The following is a 14,960-nucleotide window of genomic DNA, read 5'->3' on the forward strand; positions in this document are numbered from 1 at the left end:
GAACTCTTCACAAGCCTTCGGTGTCATAACACGATCTCTCAGAGCAGGTTTCATTTCCCTGACTTACATTTTGTCAATGTTATGCCCCTTTATAAGATAGTTTTGTGAACGTTCCGCATGCAAGCATGTTTCTCAGAAACAATTTCACTTAAACCATTGGCGTCATATGACGACCTTACAGAGGTCTGGCATACATTTAGGCAAATCATTTATGTCCCTTTTTTACACAGAAATTGTGGTGAATGTTTACTACTAAGCAAATTTTTTAGGAACTCTACAAACCCTTCGTGAATCTTCTGTGTCTTTAAAAATTTAAATATATACAATGTCCATCTTTCAATATTTACATTCGCCCTATTCTTTTCCATTGGAAATTATGACGTTCATTTCGTATGAGCAGCAAAAAGAAAAGCGCGAAAGTTACGACATCGCTGCTTAGTGAAAACCGGCCGCTGTTTTGACGACGTCCGCGTACAGTCAGGGAGAACGTTCCTTAGATGACGTCGCAGTTGTTCCGTCTGGTGAACAGAATGGCCGGGAAGCTGATTTTAATCTTAAATGCCACAAAATATGTGCAATTTATAATGTTATCTTGTTTACAAATGGAAAGGAAATATAATGTAAATATAAGAAATGAAACTATTTTTTTCCGGTGTTCATACGAAATGAACGACAGAATAGGATCGGCAAATCCATGAATCGCGCTAGCGATTCATGTTTAATTTGCCGATCCTATTCTGTCGTTCATTTCGCATGAACACGGAAAAAAATCATTCCATTTCTTAACTAAACGTTTTTTTTTTTTGGTCAGATGTAGCAAAAAAAAAAACACACACACACACAAAACATTTACAATAAAACTTGTCGATATCGGACCGGCATCGGCAGTCTGCCGATATGCCATCATTGAGCCGATATTGGTCAGCCCGATGCAGTTTAAAAATATTTTTATTGCAAACGAATAATGAAAGATTGAAAAGCATGTTAATTAACATATGCATTGAAATCAGAAATAAACTGGTTGGGCCGCAAATTCTTCCAATGTTAGCGACGCCAGCAGGTTAAAGTAACAGATGGGTCAATAATTTAATATAAACATTTGGAATTTGATCAACCTCGATTCCTCGTGCCCCGTGTGCCCCGGGAGTTTGCTATTTTGATTGAGGTCAGCGACTGAGTACTTACAATTGTGGTACAAGGTATAAGGTACATAAACCGCCTATCAACCCGATGCGGTCACCGCACACGCTCAAGAAGTGTTATTTGACCTTTAAAGGTGGTCAATCATATTTAAGCAAGAATTTATGACATTTTTCAGTTTTCATATATAGTTTTAATTTATATGTCAATGATTTGGCTTTATTTCTCCAGTCGTTTAATGTTGGTATTAAAGTTGATGATGACGTGGTATGTATATTGTTGTATGCTGATGATATTGTTTTAATAGCAGACAAACAAGAAGATTTACAATTTTTATTGGACCAGTTAGATTATTGGTGTGGTAGAAACAACATGAAAATCAATCCTATTAAAAGCAAAATTGTCCATTTTAGACCCAATTCTATTACTAGAGTTGACATTGTCTTCAAGTGTGGTGATTTTAACCTAGATATTGTCGACAGATATACCTATCTTGGCCTTGTTTTGCATGAACACCTTGACTATAATGTTACTGCTAAAGTTGTAGCCCAGAGTGCAAGTCGAACCCTTGGACGTTTGATAGCGAAATGCAAAGCAATAGGTGGTTTTACATATGATGTATATACGAAATTATACAACTCATTGGTTTGGCCTGTTATTGACTATGGATCAGCTATTTGGGGCCTGAAATCTTTCTCATGTATTAATGCTATACATAATAGAGCCATGCGTTTCTTCCTTGGCGTGGGGAAATATACACCAAATGCAGCAGTTGTTGGTGAAATGGGATGGGATCCTCCAATAGTCCGACAATGGAAGACTATATGTAACTTGTGGTGCCGTGTGTCTTCTCTTTCATTCCGTAGAATAAATAGACGTGTTGCACTCTGGGCTCAGTCTAAAGCTAGTTCTAGATGTAGAAATTGGTTCTATACTGTAATGAATAGGCTTACTAGTTTGGATTGTCACGTATACAGTACTATCAACCAACATATAGGTAAAAACATGTTATTTGATATAGTAAAGCCCAAGTTAATGGACGAATTCATTAACGAGTGGAAAGTATCTATTAACAGAGTAAATGGTATACGTAATGTAGGCCGTAATAAATTACGCACATATTCTCTGTTTAAATCAAATTTTGATGTTGAACAATATTGTAAAATGATATTACCCCACCAACATCGGTCAGCTTTCAGTAAATTTCGGTGTGGAGTGGCACCGTTAAGAATTGAAACTGGTCGATATGAAAATCTTAATGTTATAGACAGAAAGTGCACTTTTTGCAATGCTATAGAAGATGAATGTCATGTCTTGTTTAATTGTCATATATACGGAGAATATAGGCAAGAACTTTACATGAAAGCAGAGCATGTATGTCCTGCTTTCTCAAGCATGACCGATATTGACAAACTGGTTTATTTATTTTCAAACCCACAATTGATAAGGATTACTGCCAAAACCTGTTTTAATATTTTACGTAAGCGATCTCTTATAATGTGTAAATAATGTCCCTATATTTCTTAGTTAAATAATTGTGTATTTATATAATACATATAGATGTTGTTAATCAGGCCCTCTTTAATCTGATTAAAGAGGATATCGATTTCTTAAAAACATTTTTGAATCCGTACGCGTTAGCGTCTTTTTTGTATCTCAGTGTTTTAAATAACAAAGTTACATTTTAAGTGATTTTAATGTCGATTAGCAGCATCTATGTGGTTTTTAACATATGTATATTTGTTTGAATAGCAGATCTTAAGTGTATTAAATAGTAGTCTCTTATAATTCTATTTTAGAATGGTCATATACATGTATTTGTACAATTAATATGTAAATGTGATATATGTACAATGTATATGAATGAGACTTGAATAAACAAATAAATAAAATATAATCTTTTAAAGGTTCATCTAAGGTACAAAAGGACCCATTACATAAGAGTTAGATTCCACTTGGAAATGTATATTTTATCACTTTTTTAAAATTTTGTAATTACCTCCCTTTCATATAAAAGTATTCAAAAGATGGACTATTTCTTTTGATTTCATTTGACATTTGCATTTGATGAATATTGGATCATTTCAACTACATGAAACCAAAGTTAAGTGAAGCTTCGGAATTCATCAATTTTAGTTTATCTTGGTTGCGCAGCCGAGATAGACAAAGGGAGGCAATAATAATTTGGCAGTGGCTAGGGTTACGGTACCGTAATCCTAGCCTCCGATTCTAGGATTACGGAAGTTCCGTATTTCTAGACAACCCTACGAGAATAGGCTAGGATTACGGGAGTATTTAAGAGGAATCAAATATATATGTTAGGACATGCATAAATGATGTTGTTAACTTACTTGTTTCACTTAAAATAGCGATTTTTCATGTCTGCCATATTATTTCGTGTTATCGATCCGCCATTTTGGGTTAGTAAAATATAGATGGACAATTATTTATGCACTGTCGATGAATGATTATGAATGATAAAAGTTAAAATCTTCTTAATGAAAATAGTAATGTTTCAATGTTTACATAATTGTCCAACTATATCCGGGCCACATCACGAGGAGGTGCTCAGTTCATGGCCCATTTCTTTTTCTTTTCAATTTCCATAATAAATAATAGTTGGTTTTTGTTGTTGTTGTTTTTTTTTTAAATATTGTTGTAATTTTGTTTTTGTTTAGAGTACGTTATTATTTCATAGTCATGATTTTGCATTTTTTTTCTTTCATTTTTAATTGTTCTTCTCTATGTTTTTTCTTTTCTCTTTCTTCTTTTACTAACCCAAAATGGCGGATCGATAACACCTGGAACAACTGATACGTATTAGACCTTCCTGATAACACGAAATAATACGACAGGCATAAAAAGTCGCTATTAAGTTTAAAACATCATTTATGCATGTCCTAATATATATATTTGACTCCTCTTAAATAATTCCGTAATCCTAGCCTATTCTCACAGGGTTGTCTAGAAATACGGAACTTCCGTAATCCTAGAATCGGAGGCTAGGATTACGGTACCGTAACCCTAGCCACTGCCTAATAATTTTATAAACTTGCATTTCTAATTTATTTTGGCAAAATATATTCGTGTCAACGCAAATCTTTGACAAATTTAATTCATTAGTGCTTATATTTATATTATTCCTCTGGCAAAATATGTTTGTTTAATTTTTATTTATGCTAAAATAACGCTATCTTGGTTGGGCAACCAGTATAGAAAAATCAAATTTTAAAAATACTTTCAGTAAAAATTTGCGAAAATCTGACGTGTATTAAGAACTCCGTGAACACCAATCTGTGTAAAAATGTTGAATAAATCTATTAGTTGACCAAAAATTGATTATCCACCTTTAAATGTAATTCTCACAGAAAATCAATATTTATGATTACACCAAATATGTCTGCGCCCTTACGCCAGGACGAATGTCAAATATATTTATGATTTAAACGCATTTTCTCGAATGAGAAATAGAGAAAATGGCTGAAGAGCACAATAAATCGAATGCCTCCACAAAAACGGAGGCAAAGGAACCTGGTTTGAGAGGCGTTAAAACCACGAATATCTTCAGAATGGTGAACTTCGAATTGTTCGCAAAACCTGTGAGTGAAATACAGCGAACTTGCCCATTCCGAACCAGTTTTTAATTTTTTATCGTTTTACTTCGTCAAGTTTATATTTTAAATATAAATTTCATTTTAAATGCTGGACAAATATGTCACGATTAAAATAATGTGAAAAGAAATTCAAAACAAAACATTGTTTGTAACAGATTTCTGTAATTGATCAGACTGGTACTGTGCGTAAACCGGGTCATACTCGCCTATTCCGAATCACCACAAATGACCTGAAATGGTTTTCTTACTACTATCCACAACAGCATAAAACTACCATCTTGAATCAAAAACTGAAATTATTTTATGTCAGGAATTAGAAATAATCGCATTTAAGGCCAATTAAATGACTAAAACGATAGGCATGACATCCTTCTTTGGCATTATTGAAATATTCTGTTTTAAAACAGACATGTGGGCGGTCTTGTCCTTTATGTGAATTAAATAGTCACATTGTATAATAATACCTCCGCCTTTTTCTTTAACATCTGGCCATGGGTAAAAGCAATAACAAATTAATATTTTGGACACATTGAATCGATATTTTATCTGCAATCTTTAAACAACCTGCAGCAGAACAGAACTGAAAATGTGTGATTCGGAATAGGCACAATGTATGCCATCTATATTTCCTCTTTAGGCATCTCAATGGACAAATTGTTTTTAATGTGGGATATATGACTGGAAAGAGCATAAAATTTCCTTCTTTTTAATCTCCCTTCCATTTCATTTCATTAAAAAACTAGAACGCAAGCGCTCTTTGAATCTGACATTTTTGTTTACATTCGTCAAATTTCCACATAAGAAAAAATATAGCATTTGGACAATGTTGTAAATATGTATTATGTAAGAATAACTTGAACATTTACCAGCAATTAATTATTAGTTTAATGTATTAGATATAAAGCCAAAACATAGCTTACGGTTTTTCTTGACGTATGCGCGACGGCTGCTTAAAAACTTGGAAATGAGTCAATTTACACACTGGTTCGGAATAGGCAAGTTCACTGTACTTTCGGATAGGTAGAATTTCGGACGTTTATGATTATTTTATCGTCCATTGCCTAATCAGTATATTGAAATAAGCACAGGTGCCCATCCAGTCTTGGTGCCCAAATGGGTGCCGTCCCCTAAAAAAGTAAAAAAACACCTTTAATCCGAAAACGAAAAAAAAAATTTAAAAAAAAAAAAAAATCCTATATATACTCTTATATGGAAAAGGTGCTTGTCTTGCTGTAACGCTATGGAGGTTTATTAGGACACGCTGTGGAACAACCAAAATCGTCCAGTTCAGTACTATGCAAGCTACCCTGCTGCCGTTTACACATCGGGCATTTAGAAAACAGTAAACAATCCTAATCTACCTAGTATACAACATTAAATAACTTACATTTAAATTCTAAGACGCCAAGAACTGGATAGGTTTTCTACTTTCGTTTTGAATCAAAATGGCCGATCGTCATTGTTATTTTGCAAATGTCCAGACATGTTGGCTTGTTTGAATTTAAATGTAAGTTATTTAAGACTGTTGACTAGTCAGAATAAGATTGTTTACTATTTTATAAATGCATGATGTGTGAATTGCAGCAGGGTAGCCTCTATTGGTACTGAACTGGACATTTTGGATGTTCCACAGCATGTCCTAGTAAACCTCCATAGCGTTATGGCAAGACAAGCACCTTTTCCATATGAGTATATATAGGGAAAAAAAATGTTCAATTTTTTTTTTTTCGTTTTCAAATTAAAATCGTTTTGTTTTTTAAACTTTTTTTTAGGGGGCGGCACCCATATAGACACCAAGACTGGATGGGCACCTGTGGAAATAAGCTGTTGCATATATGATGAGAAAACCATATCATATATTTGTTAATCTTGCTTCTTTCCATGTGATATTTTCATTCGAATATTTTTAGTAACTTTAGGAAGAGTGACATCTACTTTTGGTAACACTTGTTAGGGTAAAAAAGAAGAACAGAAAAGTACAAAATTTTTGATAATTTTTTTAATATGTAATAAGCAAAGCCTCAAAGCGAGCTTGATATGAGAGAAGCAAATGAAAACAAAATCAAAATAGGTTTATAGCTAATAACATAGTAAAATCTACTCGCCCTTAGTGGCTTACAGTACATGGTTTTCTTGTAACTTCATCGGTTATAATAATATTCACAGTCTAGCGCGCAATCATTATCGGTAAGCGATTGAATTTTAAAGCGTCTGCTGACGCAAAGTTTGTTATCGTTTTTCATGATATTATTCAAAACATTTTTTGTTGAATTTTGATAAAGTTTCGGCGTAAAAAGCACTTGCCCGATCGGTTGAGTATACAGCGAGGTCCACTCGTCCTATCCAGACTTTAACTCGCCAATGCGAGTGGGCGAGTGGAATTTTACACCCCTGCCTATCGAAAAAAAGCTAGCGTTTGATATATAATGTGATTCATAATTGATACGCTGGAACTTAAAATAGTTCATTTAAATTGATCGAAATTGTAATGTAAAAACTTGGTTACATAAGTCTTGCTAAGTTGTGGCCCTTGTTTGACGTAGAAGCTGTTGAAAATTCGAGCCTGCTGTCTTCTGGACAGCCCTTTTTAGCTCACCTGTCACATAGTGACAAGGTGAGCTTTTGTGATCACCCTTCAACCGTCGTCAGTGCGTCCGTGCGTCTGTCCGTCTGTGCGTCAACAATTTCTTGTCTGCACGATAGTGGTTTCATTTATGATTTTATTTTAACCAAACTTGCACACAACTTGTATCACCATAAGATCTCGGTTCCTTTCTTGAACTGGCCAGATCCCATTATGGGTTTCAGAGTTATGGCCCCTGAAAGGGCCAAAATTAGCTATTTTGACCTTGTCTGCACAATAGCAGCTTTATTTATGATTTGATTTTTACCAAACTGGCACACAACTTGTATCACCATAAGATCTTGGTTCCTTTCTTGAACTGGCTAGATTCCATTATGGGTTCCAGAGTTATGGTCCCTGAAAGGGCCAGAATTAGCTATTTTGACCTTGTCTGCACAATAGCAGCTTCATTTATGATTTTATTTTAACCAAACTTGCACACAGCTAGTATCACCATAAGATCTTGGTTCCTTTCTTGAACTGGCGAGATTCCATTATGGGTTCTAGAGTTATGGCCCCTGAAAGGGCCAAAATTAGCTATTTTGACCTTGTCTGCACAATAGCAGCTTCATTTATGATTTGAATTTAATCAAACTTGCACAAAACTTGTGTCACCATAAGATCTCAGTTCCTTTCTTGAACCGGCTAGATCCCATAATGGGTTCCAGAGTAATGGCCCCTGAAAGGGCCAAAATTAGCTATTTTGACCTTGTCTGCACAATAGCTGCTTCATTTATGATTTGATTTTAACCAAACTTGCACACAACTTGTATCACCACAAGGTCTTGGTTCCTTTCATGAACTGGCCAAATTCCATCATGGGTTCCAGGGTTATGGCCCCTTAAAGGTCCAAAATTGGCTATTTTGGCTTTTACAGCCATATAGAGACTTCATATATGGTTTTTTTGGTACAAACTTCCAAAATATCTTCAACAACAATAAATCTTAGATTCCATGACAAATCAGATCCAATCGTAGGTTCCAGAGTTATTTTATATCTGATTACCTCCCCTGATTGTAATCAAAATGGATTTATATCAGTAAGTACTTATAGGACTTATTTGAAATTTCATAATTGTCATTAGTTGGACTGAGACAATCAGGGTAGAGAACTATGGACTGATTTTATGTCAAATTACCTCCCTTTATTTCAAATTAAAATGGGTATATCTCCGTAACTAATGAAGATACTGATCTGAAATTTCATTTATGTCAACAGGTTTATTTGGCAGAGCCTTCTTTTGTTCACTTACAATATTTTTTTTTTAATTACTTCCCTTTTACGTTACTATAAATAGCTTATTTTTAGGAACTTTTTTATTATTGGCCGTAGGGAAAAACCGAGACCACTTTTCTGTGGTGCAACATGGATGGTACCTCCAATTTTTAGGTGCATTTTGACATATCTGTACCTTGTAAGAATTGTTTTTTCCTTTTGGTTAAATTTCTTCCCATTGTTGTTCCTGTCCTTTGGACTTAAATATTTTTACTGAGGACCTTGTCCTCAAGTGCAATGATAACAGGTGAGCGATATAGGGCCATCATGGCCCTCTTGTTTAACTTGTCATACATAGAATATGGTTTTCTTGTTTATTTTCCACTCATCTAACCATAATTCAATTATTCAAACTTAAGCAGATGCTCCACATCATCGCTTATATTATATGACACAAGGTTCATAACTCTGGCACCAATGTTTTTGTAAATTATGCCATTTCTGTCATAGAATTTCAAGTTAAAGTTTTGTCAGATGCACTTCCACTCTATCTCTGTTTTCACTCAGTGGACTGATTCAGACTTAAAACAATTGTTCCAAATCATTACACACATTTTATTAAACAAGGGACATAACTCTGACACCAGAATTTTATGAATTGTGCCTGTTTTTATTAGCTCACCTGTCACATAGTGACAAGATGAGCTTTTGTGATCACCCTTCGTCCGTCATCTGTCGTCAGTGCATCCGTCTTGTGCGTCCGTGCGTCAACAATTTCTTGTCTGCACGATAGTGGTTTCATTTATGATTTTATTTTAACCAAACTTGCACACAACGTGTATCACCATAAGATCTCGGTTCCTTTCTTGAACTGGCCAGATCCCATTATAGGTTCCAGAGTTATGGCCCCTGAAAGGGCCAAAATTAGCTATTTTGACCTTGTCTGCACAATAGCAGCTTCATTTATGATTTTATTTTAACCAAACTTGCACACAACTTGTATCACCATAAGATCTTGGTTCCTTTCTTGAACTGACCAGATTCCGTTATGGGTTCCAGAGTGATGGCCCCTGAAAGGGCCAGAATTAGCTATTTTGACCTTGTCTGCGCAATAGCAGCTTCATTTATGATTTGAATTTAATCAAACTTGCACAAAACTTGTGTCACCATAAGATCTTGGTTCCTTTCTTGAACCGGCCAGATCCCATAATGGATTTCAGAGTTATGGCCCCTCAAAGGGCCAAAATTAGCTATTTTGACTTTGTCTGCACAACAGCAGCTTCATTTATGATTTGATTTTAACCAAACTTGCACACAACTTGTATCACCACAAGGTCTTGGTTCCTTTCTTGAACTGGCCAAATTCCATCATGGGTTCCAGAGTTATGGCCCCTTAAATGTCCGAAATTGGCTATTTTGGCTTTTGCAGCCATATAGAGACTTCGTTTATGGTTTTATTTGATACAAACTTCCAAAATATCTTCAACAACAATAAACCTTGGATTCCATGACAAATCAGATCCATTCGTAGGTTCCAGAGTTATTTTATCTTATATCTGATTACCTCCCCTGATTGTAATCAGAATGGATTTATATCAGTAAGTACTTATAGGACATATTTGAAATTTCATTATTGTCATTAGTTGGACTGAGCCAATGAGGGTAGATAACTATGGACTGATTTTATGTCAAATTACCTCCCTTTATTTCAAATTAAAATGGGTATATCTCCGTAACTAATGAAGATGCTGATCTGAAATTTCATTTATGTCAACAGATTTATTTGGCAGATCCTTCTTTTGTTCACTTACAATCCTTTTTTTTAATTACTTCCCTTTTACGTTACTATAAATAGCTTATTTATAGTAACTTTTTTATTATTGGCCGTAGGGAAAAACCGAGACCACTTTTCTGTGGTACAACATGGATGGTACCTCCACTTTTTAGGTGTATTTTGACATATCTGTACCTTGTAAGAATTTTTTTTCTTTTTGGTTTATTTCCTTTGTTGTTCCTGTCCTTTGGACTTAGATATTTTTTCTGAGGACCTTCTTGTCCTCAAGTGCAATAATAACAGGTGAGCGATATAGGGCCATCATGGCCCGCTTGTTATAAGAATATTAGCTAAAAGTTTTAATGCACTTCGACTCTGTCTCTCTGTTTAACTTACTTACTGTAATGTTTTTGTGCACATGTATTTTATCTCTGTTATTACTCAATGCTTATAGCATTTGCTCCACATCACCAACATGTATGTTACAAAGCCTTTTTTCACAATCCAGCATCAAAAGAGATGTGCAACCATTATTATTGTTACTGGCCATTAATGTATTTGGAACACTCAGTTTTATGTTCTGAAATATAGAGATAAAGCTTTTGTTAATGAGGTTTGTTTTCAGCTTCATATGATAAATTATTACATACTCATTTCTTTTCTCCATTAAGTTACAATGGTACCGGAAATGTCAAGATTTTTCCATACACTGACGCCTGAATTTCATATCGGGCACGTGACATAATTCAATATGTATTGTTGTATTAATTCTTTATTTAGTTCATTAATATTGTCAATCTTATTGAATAAATTCATAATATTTACATTACATTTATACGTGTAGATACGTATGTAATAAGAAGGTTATTATCTTTGTATCAGGAAATATGCACTCGTTCTTTAGCGGAAGAATATTGCACAAGCAATATTTCTGCTGCAGATCTTGTGCGTATTTCCCTCTCTATTTGTTTCGGTGTAAGATTGAAATACCTGTCACAATGGGAACACAAGATGCAGTTTTTTCGCAAGTGACATAGTTATGAGTGAAAATGTAAGACTGGTGTTCAAGAGTGAAAGATGTTTTGCTCTTACAATTAAAGCATACAGATATCCTCTATTTTTGTCATGTCTTGAAAATGGCTTTAAACAAAAAGTATATTCACAGCCCAAATACAAAATATTTTACACCCTAATAGTTCAATAACTCACTGGCCCTTTTTGCACATTATTATGTCTCCCACCACACAGTGGTGTGGGAGACATATTGATTTACTCCAGTCTGTCTGTCTGTGTGTGTGTCTGTCACAAAGCTTGTCCGCACTCTAAGTCGAACATTTCTCATCCGATTTTCACCAGACTTAAACAAAATGTGTTTGACCATAAGACCTCAGCCAAGTTCGATAACTAGCTAAATCGGCCAAGACACTTCGGAATTATGGCCCTTGACAATAATTTATGAATCACCTAGATGCATAAAAATGCTGAAGTCTTCATTCTCAAACATGCACCAAAAACCATACATCTTGTCCGCACTCTAAGTCGAATATTTCTCATCCGATCTTCACCAAACTTGAACAAAATGTGTTTGACCATAAGACCTCAGCCAAGTTCGATAACTAGCTAAATCGGCCAAGACACTTCGGAATTATGGCCCTTGACAATAATTTATGAATCACCTAGATGCATAAAAATGCTGAAGTATCCGTATCCGATCTTCACCAAACTCGAACAAAATGTGTTTGCAAATAAGACCTTGGCCAAGTTCGATAACTAGCCAAATCGGTTAAGACACTTCGGACATATTGATTTACTCCAGTCTGTCTGTCTGTGTGTGTGTCTGTCACAAAGCTTGTCCGCACTCTAAGTCGAACATTTCTCATCCGATTTTCACCAAACTTAAACAAAATGTGTTTGACCATAAGACCTCAGCCAAGTTCGATAACTAGCTAAATCGGCCAAGACACTTCGGAATTATGGCCCTTGACAATAACTAATGAATCACCTAGACTCATAAAAATGCTGAAGTCTTCATTCTCAAACATGCACCAAAAACCATTCATCTTGTCCGCACTCCAAGTCAAACATTTTTTATCCGATCTTCACCAAACTTAAACAAAATGTGTATGACCATAATTCCTCTCCCAGGTTCGATAACTAGCAAAATTGACATAGGCACTTCAGAATTATGGCCCTTGAATTACTGAAAATCAGCCATTTTACTCTTCAAAGGTATATTTGTTGTGACTAAACAGTATAAAAACACTGACTTAGTGTTTAGATGATTAGGCAGTTGTGGGAGACATGCGCTTTTCTCAAAAGTAGCTCTAGTTTTACAGTAATTTTTTAGGGCAGGGGTAGGGGTGTGGGTAATATTTTACACCCTAATATTTCAATAACTCACTGGCCCTTTTTGCACATTATTTTACAGTAATTTGTTAGGGCAGGGGTGGGGGTGGGGGTAATTTTGAAAGTGTGTAAGAGATAAATTATTAAGAAGTCATGCGTTCATAAGCTTTAAACATATTCAAATCAATGGTGTTAATGATAATGCCAGTGTGTTTGTCTTTCATATTTCACATGTCTTTGGTATTAGCTAGATTAAGTATAAATATCTTTTAAGAAAAAAAATAAAAGGTTAGATTATCAGGAAGCACAGAGCACCACAAACACAGTGATAGAGAACTCTGCACAGTAAACAGTTTTACATTTTTTGTCTAAATATATGTTTGTTGACTACGTGTTTGTTATTTTTTTCCAGAATAAAAGGGTGATGGGACTTGGAGGATTTGCATTCCTAGCTGCTTGTGGATATATATTATATATCAGACTAACGGACGAGTATAAAGACGTTCCAACTTACACTACTATCAGTGATGATGGTTCATTAACAAGGAGAGTGAAACACTCAAAATGGGATTGATTTATATTATTCAACAGAAATTGTGATAATATCATTTAATTAGATGTTAGCGTGAAACAGCTTTTGATTTGTGTTTTTAAAAATTTAAAAGACAGAACTTTGATACATACAGCAAGAACATGTTTTTAAGTCTTTGTAAAGAGATCTTTATAAATATAAGGCAGTACTGTTTGTTATAAAACAATGCACTCTGTTTTCAAACAGATACTTCATGCCTTACCTGCAGGTAGTTCTATGAAAATGGGGCCAATTATTTTGTATTTTTGTGTTGTTTTTAATGCATTATGAGTTCTATAACTGAGAATAATGCAAGGATTTTTTTGGTTTTTGCAAGTATGTGGAACCTGTGGCTTCTGTATTTGGCCATTTTAACAAAGAGCATATCAGTTTTACAATTTCACCAGTATCTGTTAGATAATACATGCATGAAATCAAATACGGTCAAGTGTGTATGTGAGAGTCAAAACTGGTGTTTATTTGCATGAGGTCTTTATTCACATATTGAAATACACTGAAAATGTATAAACCCAAAATGAAATCATTGGTCTATAGTAAAGACTGACTGTACATCTAGTCATACGAAATGTTTTAAGCTGTATTTTGGTAAGAAGTGATATAAATGTCTGCAAGAAAAAATGAAAGTAGTGTTCTTTTTTTTTGTTCATTTGTTATTTTGAACAGCCAGATTTTACGAGAGGTGTAATAACAGTGATTGTAATATTCCAATTAACTGCCAGTGATGTGTATAGTTTCCCTAATGTATAATTCATATTATGTGCTGTTGTAAAATGGCCATATACAGTTGCACATGTGTCCCTAAAATATTATTTGTTACTTCAAGACAGTTCAGTAGGCTTCATTTCAATTCAGATGGAGTATTGCATCTAACACGAGAGGCTTATTGTGTTTATTAGCTCTCCTGAACCGAAGGTTTAGGGTGAGCTATTAGTATAGGTGGATGGTCCGGCATCCACATTTTCACTTAAATTTCTTCTTCTCTGAAAATACTGGTCAGAATTACACCAAACTTGGTCAGTAGCATCCTGGCATGGCCCTCTATCAAATTTGTTCAAATGTTTCACCTTGGCCTCTTTTAGGGGCCGCCAGAGCTAAAAATAGAAAAACCTTTAAGAAACTTCTCATGAAATGCTTGATGGATCTTCATCAAACTTGGGCTGTAGCATCATTATAAGGTCCTGTCACAAATTTATTCAAATGGGGGCACTTGGCCCCTTTTAGGAGCCGCTAGAGCCAAAATTAGAAATAACTTTAAACAACTTCTTCTCTTGAACAGTCTGAAGGATTTTCATCAAACTTGATCAGTAGCATCATTATTAGGTCCTCTCCCAAGTTTGTTCAAATGTGGGCACTTGCCGCTGCAGCCAAAATTAGAAATACCTTGAAATGACTTCATCTCATGAACTGCTTGGAGGATGTTCATAAAACTTGGTCTGTAGCATCATTATAAGGTCCTCACCCAAGTATGTTCAAATGGGGGCACCTGGCCCCTTTTAGAGGCCACTACAACCAAAAATTAGAAATACCTTTAAATGACTTCTTCTCATGAACCGCTAGAAGGATCTTCATCAAAGTTGGTCTGTAGCATCATTATAAGGTCCTCTCCCAATTTTGTTCAAGCCCGCCCGCTTAGTAGGTAAGAGAGTTGGTCTACG

General features: G+C 35.0%; 1 protein-coding gene across 1 annotated transcript; it reads left to right on the forward strand.

Annotated features, from left to right (window-relative positions):
• Positions 1 to 4,512: 4,512 nt before the first annotated feature.
• Positions 4,513 to 13,928, forward strand: LOC123547892 (small integral membrane protein 8-like). The gene is made up of 2 exons (XM_045335137.2): positions 4,513 to 4,739; positions 13,126 to 13,928. Exons 1-2 carry the CDS (start codon positions 4,617 to 4,619, stop codon positions 13,285 to 13,287), a joined length of 285 nt encoding a protein of 94 aa, XP_045191072.1. The 5' UTR covers positions 4,513 to 4,616; the 3' UTR covers positions 13,288 to 13,928.
• Positions 13,929 to 14,960: the final 1,032 nt, after the last annotated feature.

Source organism: Mercenaria mercenaria, chromosome 9 (assembly GCF_021730395.1).
Source record: "Mercenaria mercenaria strain notata chromosome 9, MADL_Memer_1, whole genome shotgun sequence".
NCBI classification, from domain to species: Eukaryota; Metazoa; Mollusca; class Bivalvia; order Venerida; family Veneridae; genus Mercenaria; species Mercenaria mercenaria.